The sequence below is a fragment of the Mchenga conophoros genome, linkage group LG3, assembly GCF_057382185.1.
Source record: "Mchenga conophoros isolate Kocher_MC1m ecotype Shallow Benthic linkage group LG3, M_conophoros_male_GT1.1, whole genome shotgun sequence".
Classification (NCBI taxonomy): domain Eukaryota; kingdom Metazoa; phylum Chordata; class Actinopteri; order Cichliformes; family Cichlidae; genus Mchenga; species Mchenga conophoros.
In genome coordinates, this window is record NC_140528.1 from 77398843 (window position 1) to 77412738 (window position 13896).

At 40.0% G+C, this 13896-nt stretch overlaps 1 protein-coding gene across 1 annotated transcript in view; it reads left to right on the forward strand.

The window, feature by feature from the left end:
* The window catches only part of chrnb1 (cholinergic receptor, nicotinic, beta 1 (muscle)), a 28223-nt gene that overhangs the window by 4573 nt on the left and 9754 nt on the right, over positions 1–13896 (forward strand). Inside the window, exons 3-8 of the mRNA XM_085267338.1 lie at positions 3193–3237; positions 3754–3863; positions 5808–5916; positions 6017–6161; positions 6353–6538; positions 8623–8846. Of these exons, the coding sequence (XP_085123464.1) occupies positions 3193–3237; positions 3754–3863; positions 5808–5916; positions 6017–6161; positions 6353–6538; positions 8623–8846 (819 nt within the window). The remainder of the gene's footprint in view (positions 1–3192; positions 3238–3753; positions 3864–5807; positions 5917–6016; positions 6162–6352; positions 6539–8622; positions 8847–13896) is intronic.

Consider the following 13896-nt stretch of genomic DNA (forward strand, 5'->3'; position numbering starts at 1 on the left):
GTGAGGTAGCAAGATGTGTTTGCATGAGGAAGACATCCAACGTTTGCTGCCCCCACTCATGCTTTGGTCCCAGCTGTCCCAGTTGGGGTTTTAAATAGCAGGCCGAGGAGCAGAGAAGCTTAGCCAGAATTCATGACTTGACCTTCACATCATGGGTACAACAGTCCCACAATGCAATATGTCACATTTTGTACATGCAAAAATGCCACTCATGCAGCAAATCCCCTCATGTCTCTGCCTCTTAGTCCTTTTGTAAAAGAGTTGTTTAGAGACTACATGTGTCCCCTGCTTGTTAAGCTAAACTAATATCCCAGTGGTTCCAAAAATTCCCAAAACATTAAAAATTCCTCTGCAATAATGTTAACTAGTCCAATAAAAGAAAATTCCAATAAAGTCTTGCAAAAAAAAAAAAAAAATCTGAGTAATATTGCGATTTAGTTAATAAGTCATTTAGACACCTTTGTAACAACAAGAGGTCGCGCCTAAACACAAACATAAACTACTCATTCAACCAATAGATTCAACTCCAAACCCTTCTTTCAATAAAGTGGTATTGCCTATCGCTGCAACATCATGTCCCCTGGCCTCAGGGCTGGACTGGGACAAAAAATCGGCCCGGGCATTTTGACTAGAGACGGGCCAACCAGGTATTACAGGAAAAGGCATAAAGCCTTTGAATGAAAACAGACGCTGTGATGTACACCCTCTTGTTGGTATATGTATGATTTCTATACATTTTACATCAGATAAACCTTTGGTTGTAAGATTCAGATAATTATTTTTTAAAAGCGAGACATTTTAAATGAGAATAAGAAAGAAAAGTATTTCTTTGTGCCCCCCTTTCCCTGTTAATGCCCTACCTGGCCCCCCTGGCAAAACTTTGCCCAGACCCGCCCCTGCATAGTTACCAGCTGTCAGCTACTTAGAAAAGGATCCTGGTGTTATTTGTCTCTCATAAACAGTTCATAACTTCCCTTCAACTCATTCATGTCACCTAAAAGGTAAACCTGTTTCTCCATCACCTGTTCAGCTCTGATGATTCAGTAAGGACATCTCCTGGTTTCATCTTCATGTTTCCCTCTCACCAGATAACCAAACCGACATCATGACCAGCAGCTTTTACAGCTGTGGCTCCAGCAAACATCGGCTGATACTAGAAATTAATATTAAATAAATTTTAACAACAGCTGATCAAGCTTAAACGTGCTGCTGTTGTTTACCGCGACATCCGCTGGTTTCCTGTTTCTGGCGCAAAGTGAGCGATAAACAAACAAGACAGAAAAGCTGATCAGCTGATCATTGATCAGTTTCATGATTGAAGTAGCTGTGCAGCATAAACACACAGAATAAATCCAGCTTTGTGTGTTTTTCCATTATAGCTAAACTACGGGACAAACTGTGTTCCTTCTCAGCTCAATACGAAACGCATAATATTTTCTCTGAATGAGGGACCATTCCATTTTTTAAGGAGCGGTTGGCAACTCTACTAACTAACCTAATGAATAAAATAAAGTTCACTATCAGTAACATCAAAGCACCCACCCAGCTGTATAGAAACTCCGTCATGCTAGCTAGCACGTAGTACGAGTTATTGTAACTGACTGTAAAAAGTCAGCACAATGAAAATAAACTCCACCTAAACTTGGTTTATATCTGACCCAGATAGACTGCAGGTCATAACTTCTTACCTGAAGTTCAGTTCACCTGACACTCGGACCGGCGGCCGCCTCGGGTCTCTGCTCCTCCTGCCTCTCCTTCCCTCATCCACCTGCTGGCCTCTGTGGAAGCTCTGCCACAGCCACCACCAAACAACTGAGTTATTTTTACACATCAGCCAGCATCTGGCCAATCCATCACCTCTCATTGTTCATGCCATTACAAAAACAAAACAAAACAAAACAAAAAAAACATCGGCCCATAAAAACGAAAAATCAAACGCAAATGATGCCCGATGGCCAGTCCAGCTATGCCTGGCCTGTTGGAACAAATGGTTTTAACTATATAAAGGCGCTTACTACAAAGTTCACCACTGAGTGTATGTCATGGCTGTCTGATCACAGTGATGTAACAAACACATTTCCAGAGGCAAAAAATGACACAGGTATTAACATTAACAGTATGAACTACTAAAACTTAACTTTTAACCTGGTTTTAACTTTGAACTGTATGTATTATTTAGATATCTTTTAGACATCACACTGTACTTGCTGTCCTTCCATCAAAAGGTTAAGGCTGAAAGACGAACAAATAAAACATTTTGAATCACATTGAGGTTCGATTAACCTCAGTAGAATGTATCCTGACTGTGGGGGGAAGTCCATGCAGTATGCACACTCCACACAGAAAGCCCTCAGCTGGCAGCATAGTCTAAACCAGGGGTGGGGGAAGTCCAGGCCTCAAGGGCCGGTGTCCTGCAGGTTTTAGATATCACCCTGGGTCAACACACCTAACTCAAATGATTAGTACATTACCAGGCCACTGGAGAACTTCAAGACATGTTGAGGAGGTCATTTTGCCATTTAAATAATCTTTGTTGGATCAAGGACGTATCTAAAAACTGCAGGACCCTTGAGGTCTGGAGATCCCCCACCCCTGGTCTAAACCAAAAACCTTCTTATTATGAGGCAACAGTGGTAACCAATTCTTGCAATTAAATGCTTGCAACAACCTAAAAACCTAACTTTTCATGCAAATGGAAGGCTTTTCATAGACTGATGATTGACTAACCGGATTTAGTCCATTAAACTGATGGATGGTGTTTGGTGGGAATGGTACTTACAGCACTTTTCTGCTTTTGCTGAGCACTCAAAGTGCTTTCTTATTATAAGCCCCATTCACAAACCTATTTCTACACCTAAGAGCTGTTTTAAAACCTGTCTTTCACATTTCATTGAATGCTTTGCAGGCAAATTAGGATTCAGTATCTTAACCACAGATACGTTGACATGCACCTTAGAGAAACTGAGGATTGAACCACTGACCTTCTGATTAGTAGACAACCTGCTCTGCCTCCTGTACCACAGCTGCCCTGAATACCATTTTTCAAACTCTCACCACCACAAAACCTGTAATGCCATTAGGGTGTTCTTTGTGCATAACTCTGTATCTGTATCCCTACAAAATGAAAAACGATCTGAAGCAAACAGTTATGAAGTACATACTGAAATGCATATTTTCGCATTTTTATAACAGAATATGAAAAATGAAGAAATGAGCACCACTGTTGTCATGAATCTGGTGAGTCTATTTGCATGCCTGCTCGTCATACTTGCAAATTGAAGTAAATCTTAAGCCGATAGAATGAATTATCCAACAGCTTTCTGAGTGTACTCTAACTGAAAAACTCTTTCACATCACACTGAGCAGCTCATCCGTGACTCCTACTCCAGTGGCAGTATGTTTATTAACACGGGGCCTCGTCTTTCGAGTACAGCTCAGTGCCAATGCACACTGTGCATATAATCAGTAGAACAGTTGGAGTAGTCATAATAGCAGGCAAAATGAAAAAATATGCAAATTGTGTTTTGTTATGCAAGGACAAATGCACAGGGAAGCCATCCCTGTGGAATCTAATTACAGAAGTGGAGAAATGAAAGATAAAGTGATACAATGACAAATTGGTTGCATTTGTTAAAGAAAAGTTTCTGCTTGCTGTCATTTTCTGCTTTAATCCCAACTCTTTTCATGGACTTGTGGATAATAACATCCCTACGTATTAAAAAAAAACAAGCTTTTATAAAAATGTTCAAACAGGAATGGACAGATTATCGGTTGTCATGGAAACCGAAGGAGCACAATGGGATTCAGGTGCTACGCATCCCCTCTGGGAAGGTTTGGCTTCCTGACATCGTCCTCATCAATAAGTAAGTATCAGCATTGCAACTCGCATTAGCATTAGCATCAACGTTAACATTAACAAAGACTTGAAAGGAGAACGTTTTTTTTCTCTTTGTTCCATTTTTGTATTTGTATGCAGTGTTTGCAACCTTTTGTACTTACTAATTTACCCCTACCTGAGTGAAATAAACAAGTATTGCCATATAGTAAATATTTTCATATCAAATCCGTATCCATCGTACTATATTGTTTTGAAATTGGACAAATTGCATACCCCTGTAGCTTGTAGCTGCAGGCCACTGGAGACTAGGTGATGGGCCAGGTAAATTATAGTAGTGCTCATGTGTATTGGAAAAACTATATAACACAGCATTAAATTAAAGATTTAGATACTCAGAACAGCAAGTTTAGTCTTTTCCCCATATTGGCTCACGCAGACACGCTCCCATTAACACCACTGTAAATATCCCCACTGCTCCATTCATCAACACTTTATAGGCAATTAAGCAGCATGGCTCCCTAATAACTGAGCTGATAGCACTGCTCAGCTACTTCAGCTTGTGAGGCGTTCATTTGGAACCGCACGGATACACACAAATATGCACGTCCACACAAATGCAAATTTGCGCGTGCTTCTCTTGGGTTGTTCAATGCCGGCCATTTTAGCAGCAGCACTTTCACAGGGACAGATTTTTAGGAGGGCCCGGGGTAAAGACACAAGCTTCTCATTGTTCAATTATCAGAGACATAAAACTCAAACACTGTACACTGACAGAAGGCTAAATCTGTGTCTAATTGACTTGATGTCTTTGTTGTGCATTGTGTTATGAGCCCGACAGCTTAGTATAGGAACAACATTAGCGCTGCACTTACAGTCAAAGTGCTCCATAAAAAGTGTGCAATCTCCATTTAATGCCAATTACAATGTTTAGATGTGGGAGTGGAGCTAAATGTTCATATTCTACACAGCCGTGACTTTGCCTTGTCTGTCTCTTTCTAAGCTTTGTCAGAGGAACTGAGATGATAACAAAGCAAAGACTACAACTGAGATGCAAACTTTGATTGCTGCTATTTTGCAACTTTATAACTTAAGTCAGCAGCATAGAGAGTTGTTATTGCTTCAGTACTCTAATAATGCCTTGGTGGTGCAGCTGCGGAACAGAGACACCTCACTGTTTGTCACATTTTAGTTTATGCTGCCTGGATTTCCTCACCAAGCCCTCTCAGCTATCTTTGTAAAAGCAAAGTCACAATAAACCATCCATCTCCAGCACAAAATAGATTACTTCCCATAGTACGGAGGGAGGGGGGGTGTCTCTGACCTTTACAGAAAAGTGAAACCAAAAAGTCATTTCTTGCAGTTTTACTCAATTGCTCTGTCACATTTTTGAAGTTTTCTTAAAAACACATTTTCCAAAGCAGATCATACATGGAGCAAAACACTGTATAAATACAGACCTCTGATAAAGAAAAGAAAAAGTTTTCACAGAACTTTGTGGAGTATGTTCTTAGTGCATCTATAGAAATTAAGACAGTAAATAGCAGCCAGATGTCACCAGCCTAATGCAATTGAGGAACTGATCATCAGCAAGTGTCACCGTGTCTCTAAAAAGTAGAAGTTTTGGCAGTTTGCAGGTCTGGAGCATTCAGCTGTGTGTTAACACAATGCCAAGGAGGTAAAACATCAGCAACGATCTTAGAGAAGCAATTGTTGCAACACATATAAGTGAAACTAATGACAAATGCAGGGACTTTTCGTCTAAGAAGAGTCTTATTTAACTGTTAGACAACAGAACAAATGCAATTCATTTGACACAATACAATTTGTGCTATGTTTCAAGATATGTTATGGAATTCTGTGATATGTCACCATCCATAACATACTACAGATTACCTCAACATATAACATGTGATATAGTTTGATTTATTAACCAAAACTGGCTAATTTGTATTTCATGTTTTGTTTTCAGTAATGATGGACAGTTTGATGTGGCCCTGCATGTCCATGTTCAGGTTTACAGTAATGGCAGGGTAACCTGGACTCCCCCTGCTCTGTACTGCAGTTCCTGTGGAGTCAAGGTAATTTACACAGATCTACTATGTATTTATCTTCCATCCAGTTTCGTCTAAGCTTGGACGTTGTTTCCAACTCGTTTAAATGCCAGTTTTTTGTGTCTAGGTAACATATTTCCCATTCGACTGGCAGAACTGCACCATGCAGTTTCGCTCTTACACATATGACTCAACAGAAATCGACCTGCAGTATGCCCTGAATTCAAAAGGCAAGGAGATTCGGGAGATCCAGCTGGACGAGTCTTTCAGTGGTGAGCACTCATGACGTGATACATATATTCTTAAGTAGAAGTACTTCAGATGTATTTTCATGTTACTGTATATTCAAAGCATCGCATTTTTGCATAACCCCTTCTTGTGGTTTGCAAATGTGTTGCTAGTGTAATACGATTACTAAATGCGCTAAAATTAATAGAAATCTAAGCTGTGGATGTTTCTCTAGAGAGTGGTGAGTGGTACGTAAGACACAAGCCAAGCAGGAAGAACACATTTGATGACGAATATGAGGAAATGACTTTTTACCTGATCATCGAGAGGAAGCCTCTGTACTACATCATCAACATCATCATCCCTTGCATCCTGATTACTATCATCGCCATCTTCAACTTCTATCTGCCTCCCGATGCAGGTAAACACTTTACAGAAATTGCTTTCAGATCACTTGATGACTATGAATTAAAGCTCTCTTTATGTGATCGTTATCGTTATGTTATCGTAAACAAGCTCCACCTTGATGTAAAACTGCTAATACCATTTCCCAATTGAGTTTGTGTGGTCGGTTTAAAATGGGCAATCAGGCATTTAGCTAATTATAAACGGATCCAATTTCAGATTAGATAGGTGCTTCGTGGAACACAGTTGAATTGATAACCTTTAAAATGAAGGAGGTAGAAAAACAGCTTAGAGCAATCGGCTTGACTCTGTCCTTTCCCTTATACGCTTACCTTTATGTTTGGACAAGCCTGCTCATTGGGTACATTGATTGATTAGGACACACATATGCAAAATACAACCTGAGATATTAAAGTTTGACTTAGTACAAAACCCACAGATGTGCAAATATGCATGAACCTCAATAAGGTACACAGATCGGAACATAACATACTGCATTCCTGCATAGCTGCATTAATATTCATTGACATGATACTGTCATTATGCATTGATGTAGGCATGTATTTTAGTATATAAATATATTAAACATTGATAAAGTTATTATTTTCTTGAACAATGATGTAGGCCTATTTTTAGGAGTTTAAAATAGCTATAAAAAGTCATTTTAACACTCTGTAATATTTTTATTTAAATTTTTTGGAACGTGTGGGAAAAAAGTATTGCAGAAAATGTCTGATTAGGATAACTGCTAAACGTATCATAGTTTACTGACCAGTGTGTGCCATCTGCTTTGTTCACTGAAAAAAGCAACCAGGCAAGTGACCTTTAAAAACAACCACTTAGAGTCTTATTGGGATGATCAAGCAAAAGCTTCTTTTTGCTGCTCCCGTATTCACAAGTGGTCGCCACCAGAGATGTATCTGCATATTTGATTGGCGGAACTTTCTGCTGAATCGCCTTCCTGATGCAACCCTCACAGGGATTTGTGTCTCCTACTAGTCTTGAACCAGGGTCATATGAAATGACTGATTTGAACACGCAGTAAAGGGACACATAAACAGCACAGGGAATCGTAGGGTTTGTTTTTTTAATCTCCTCCAGTTTTACATTAATTTTCCAGTGATGCAGAAAGAGATGCTTTGCTTCTCAGTGAGAGGCTTCAAACTGCTCTCTTAACCTACCAGCTCAACCCTTCTGGGCCCTGTACTATGAAGCAAGTTCAGCATACCCAGGATGCCTTTCTGTTATCTGGATTCATTTACCCCAACGCTGACAGTCAGGATAAGCCGTCACACGGAGTTGGTTAGCAACTTGCTAAATTAACCCTGGGTCTTGGTGTAAATCGTTTGCAGCCAACAGAAAGAAATCCATGCATCCATCCACTCGCTTCCGCTTGTCCTTTTCAGGGTCGCGGGGGGCGCTGGAGCCTATCCCAGCTGTCATAGGGTGAGAGGCGGGGTACACCCTGGACAGGTCGCCAGTCTGTCGCAGGGCCAACACACAGAAACGGAAATACATTAAATTTAAATAAAAAAGTTGTCTCTAAGAAACCAAGAGACATTAGATGCTACTGGAAAACCTTAAATCTTCCTATTGCATGTGCACAGAGGTCTGAGGGATCCACCAGGACTGGTAACGCAATTCTATTGGAGAACTAAGTTGATCTCTAATTTTGCAGGAGATTAGATAAGCATAAAGCATAAATTATCATGTGATGCACCCAGGTAAGACGTGAACCACTTTTGCAGTAGATAAAACTGCAGGTTAACCCCGAAGTTACCTTGGTGATGAAATCTGGCCTCGTAGTACAGGCCTGTGGTCATTTACAAACACAGTTCGTACACAGTTTGTACGTGACCACGGAATGAACTAAAGAGTCAATGCTGTGTCACCCAATCAGCCTCACTTAGAATGGGAGATGAATTTTTCATTAGCATCATTGCTAGTAAATTACATTCACCAGATGCTCCTCGAATCTCAGTGAGTTGAAAATGGAACAAACCTTGGCCCGGTAAAGCTTAATGAGTCGTAACACAGGAACAAGAAATGCGCTGTTTCTGACTTTCCTAAATAATTGTGTTTTTTTTTTTTCTTTGCAAGGTGAGAAGATGGGTTTGTCAATCAATGTGCTGCTCACCCTCACCGTGTTCCTGCTGCTGCTGGCTGATAAGATCCCCGAGACCTCGCTGGGTGTTCCCATCATCGTCAACTACATCATGTTTACCATGGTCCTGGTCACATTCTCTGTCATCCTCAGCGTGGTTGTCCTCAACCTCCACCATCGCTCTCCCAACACCCACATGATGCCAATGTGGGTCCGCAAGGTGAGCGTACATTTCAGGGTCACACAAGCTTAATTTTTGCCTGCTTGGCACATCATCATACAAGACTTCTGAAAGGAAATAATATCTGTGTCTCTTAAGAAATAGTTTTTGTCTTTCTAGCATGTGTTGTTACAGTGTCTTGCATATATACTGTAGGTTGTTCATTTGTGTCAGAACAGCCCAGAAGCACAAGCAATCTTTCTTTCTGTTGTCAGAGGTTTTGTCAGAATACTACCTTTCATTTGCATTGTGAAAATACGTTAAGGCAAGTCATTAAGTGGCCAGCATGTCTGTGAGGAGAGCTGGAAAGGACAGGGGGATATTGGGAGGCTATGTGATAAATGAAAAAAACTTCTAAACATTGAATTATCTGTCAGCAAGGAAGTAGAGCAAGCGGTAGGTTAGGACCATCAACTCTAATTAGTGTGACCCAAGAGACCATCTATCTATCTATGCAACTCCAAGGTGAGTTGCATTTCCAACTTCAACAAGACTTCAATATGTTATATGTTTTGTTTAAATTACAGTTAAAAAACACCAGATAATTGCAACAAGACATTGCACGAATGCTAAAGAGACTTTAATGTAATGTCCATATTTTTAGACACACATTTTTCCATATTAGAAATTGGTTGAATGTAGTGAATCATATATACAACCAAGCTACACCTACCAACTTCCTTCAAGCATGACTACTCCTGATAGTCACAGGCCAAGCAATGATCTTTTTTAGGACACTTTTATTACAAATCTTAGAAAGTAGATTCAGTCCATTTGCAGGTTGCGTCCAGATCAACAGAATTAACTTTCTGTGAATTAACTTTATTTTGTACTCAGTCAGATGGTCATGGAATATATGTCACGACTGGGGCAGCAGCCATGTGATGTGTGGAAGGAGGACTCAAATGCAGCACTTATTCAGATGTGAGGGTGATTTATTAAGAATACCGAACATAAAGTGGGGATGGCAAAACAGAACTAAGGATGACCTAAACTGGGAGAAACTGAACCAAAGAGCAACAAACCTGAACATGAAGGGAGGACAGCAGGGAGAGCACGCAGGGGATTCACAGAGTAATGCAGAGGCAAACACACACTATAAATACACAGAGGGACACTGGGAAATCACACACACAGGTGGGAGACACAGCTGGACCTGATTAACCTGACGAGACAGGGGAACACTAACACCAGGGACCAACAGGGGGAGCACAAACCCAGAAACCCACTATCTAAAACACAAAACACAAACCATTCAAAAACAGCCCACAAACAATAATGAAAATAATAACAATAAATACACCAAACACAAAATCACTGAGTCACGGACTCAGGATCATGACAATATAAAAGGCAGAATCTCCAGACTGATCAACAGCTTCCTCATACAAGCTGTTAAAATGTTGAACTCCTGATTAGGATATGTACAGTAAATGCACTACAAGTCAAAAGTTTGGACACATCTTCTCAGTTAATGGTTTTTCTTTATTTTTAACACTTTCTACATTGTAGATACAAACTGAATACATGAAAGATATGAAGCAAGATATATGGAATTATCTAGCAAAGAAAAAAGTGATAAATAACAAAATGTGTTTTATAGTTTAGATTCCTGAAAGCAGCCACTCTTTGCTTTGTTGACAGCGCTGCAAACCCTTGGCCTCGTCTCAGTGAGCTTGATGATGAAGCTGAAATGGTTTTCGGGGTTCATTTGTGGAATTTGTTGGCTTCTTAATGTGTGACCTAAACCCAATGGAGATGGTTTGGGGTGAGATGGACCCCAGAGTGAAGGCAAAAGGACCAACAAGTGCTCAGCATCTCTGGGAACTCCTTCAAGACTGACGACCTCATGAAGCTCATTGAGAGAATGCCAAGAGTGTGCAAAGCAAAGGGTGGCTACAGGGTCAGGCTGAGTTCAGACACTAGATTGTACATGAAAAGACCAATCATGAGATGTGGCTCACAGAAAAAGTACTACCTCTACTCCATAGTACCTCTACTTCCCCTTTAGTAAATTAATTGGGGAAAAAAATTTACTAATTTGATACAAAGAAGCTTATGAGTAACCTGAGGGTTAGGAAGTATATTTCTACATTGTGAACATGCATGAAAACTAAAATCAAGACTCCACCTCAAAAAATTATATTTTACCAGCAGTTGTTAGCATCTTGAAAATGGTCACTGTCTTGTATATTCAAATGGCTAATGGGTCATCATGTTAAAGACTGTGCACCTGAAATACATAAATTAAACTTTGGCATTAATTTGGCTTTGAAAGCTGTGTTAGCGTGGGTCGAGGCAGACTACTCAATTAGGTCCACATAGTTCTCGACACTTTAAACGTCATGTTATACCATTAACCTCCATCAGTTGCTGTTGCCCCCAGTGTACATTGTGTGAAGCTAATTACAGGCGTAAGTAGCAGCTCTGTGCTTTGGTCCAAGTTCTGTCATGGTTTCAGGGTACATTCACCACAGAAAGGCTCCCACACACTGGGCAGATTGAACTGCTTGGCGCCGGATTGATGAGGAAAAGGAGGAGCATAGATTCTGTTTCACTCCTACTCGTGGGTAATTAAAGAAACAATAAAATGTGAAAGGAAGACATTTTTGGACGCAAAACATTAGAAAGAAACGAATGATTAATTTTGTATTTATTGTTTCTGTGTTTCAAAAGCCTAATTTAAGGCTGGTCAATCAGCCACTAAAAGAACAAATATTTAAGTTTAAGGAAAAAAACTTCCTGTAATGGCCACCAGTCCTAAAGTGAGTGTGTCTCAGAGAAAATGACCAAATTTATGTAGTAGGCTGTCTAGAGCCTGTTAAATGGTGTTTGTTTCCATATCTGATTTCAATATTAATCCCTATTAATGACTAGTATGAAATGTACTGGGGTAATTTTTTTATGGCCTAAAGTTATGTTTCTCCTTCAGCGTTTGCTTGTATTCAGACACAAAGCAGCTGGCTCTTAAGATTTCTGCTACGTATGCTTTTTGTTTAATCCCATTATTGCTTGCTAAAATTTGTTGCACATTTAATATCACAGTTAATTACTGATGCACCTGGTGACACAGCTAACAGTGACACTCCAAATATGGTCATATCCTATTTCAGCATTTCAGCCCATCTCTAGGTAGACATTAACTGTGCTGCTCTTTATTCCACCCCCATCTTGGTGGCTGAATTCAGTGTTTCGTTTTCTTTCTCCAGACAGTCACTACAGACGACTAGGACACCTCCTCCTTCTGTTCCATCACCAGGTGATGCTTTAGATGCTCTCGAGTGCAGAGCTTACGTCTCTCTGTGGTGTCTGCCCGAGCACCACACACACTCAACAGCAATACTATCAGAGTTTTAGCAGCCATTGTTGAGGAATACGGTCTTTGTAGATGAAGTGCTGCTCTCCGAGGTGCTGTTTCCTCTCTTATTTTCACTGCTCATTGTCAGCCAAGCTGTGGGAAATCAGACAGATGTCACACAGTATCAGTAAGGAAGAAAGTTGAGAGACAATTGGGGATTTTCTGACATTTCTCTGCTTGATCTATGATAATTACTAACAATATTTTGAATGTCTAATTGATAGTGCCATTGTATCATTTCTATGGAAAATGTTCATAAATGTCCCAGTCAGTCCGTCTGTTTCTTTCGGCATTTCTGACTTGAAATCTCACACATTCCACTTCCACTCTGGCCTGAACAAACTCCTGAGAGAAAGATTTTCCTATAAATGCTCCATTTTCTTCACCAACGACTGTCTGTGACCATCTACTCTTTACTGCTGCTGTGGGAGTGAACAAAAATAGTAAAGTTTATTAAATTTTATTTAAATTACATTAAAAAAGGACCCTCCATCATGTCTCAGAGCTCTCAGTCAAGTCTATCAGGCTCCAGCGAGTGACTCACTGATGTGCTGCCTCGGACTGAGAGCTAGGAAACATGGCAGAAACAGCAGGTGAAACTAACGCATACTGGAAGTTGTATAAAGGCGTGGACGTTTGGTTGTAAATGAACTCAAAATCACTATTAAATTCGCTATTGAGTTTTTGCCAGTTTATGTTCCTCGCCAGGGGGCTATTATTGACATCCATCTGTCAATACTGGTGAGCCAGGAGTTCTTTCACAAAAAGAATATGAAAGCACTTCAAAGCGCAGATAGAGCAGCCATTTACAGCATTTATGATATTGATCAAGGCTAAAGTTCAACCCTGATGTGCTGTTTTATCATTGACTCCCTTGATACTGATATCAAAGGAGCTCCAAGTCCGACAGCTTCTGATGAAGACTCAACGCACTTAATTTTTATCATGTCCTATCAAACTGTTTTTTCTGTTTTAATTACACTCCCTTGTGCCCAGGACAGCCTGAATCCTTTACTGAAGTGCTTCACTGAAGCACACAGACTTATGTACTGTGTTCAAAGAAAACCTCGAAAGGAGACTTTGAAGAACTGGAAAGCATTACCCATTTAGTTTCTCCACCCACATCATTCAGCAGCAACTGCTTTCAAAGGTTATCTTACTGCAAAATTCAATATTTAGAACTATTTGTCATCTCTAATAGGCAAATACAGGGCAAGTGCACTCCAGCTGTCCCCTTAATCATGAAACACGAATCCTAACAAATGGACTTTTAATGCCAGCAAAGATGATGGATCCATGAGGTGTGAGTGCTAACAAGCTATTGACTGAAAATATACAGCAAATAAACTTCTGTGGTCTTTTTTCAGCAAAAGAAATGCACATCTACACATTCATAAATGAATGCTATGAAATGTGTTTTTTAACATCTCGAAACTGCTAAATTCTGAAGATGAGCATAGAGTTTGCTCAGACAGGCCACAAAGAAAAGCCTAGCAACAATTCCAGCAAATGAACCAATCTCAGAGCCAGTCCACAGCATCTGAAGGCTAAGCTGATCTTATATAGGGTGCACTATTTAATCTAGAGAGGGCAGGAATCACCAGACATGCCACAATATGATATTAACACAATATTTCATTCATGATTCGATATTAATGTGACTTTTACTGTGTATTGAAATAACATATATTG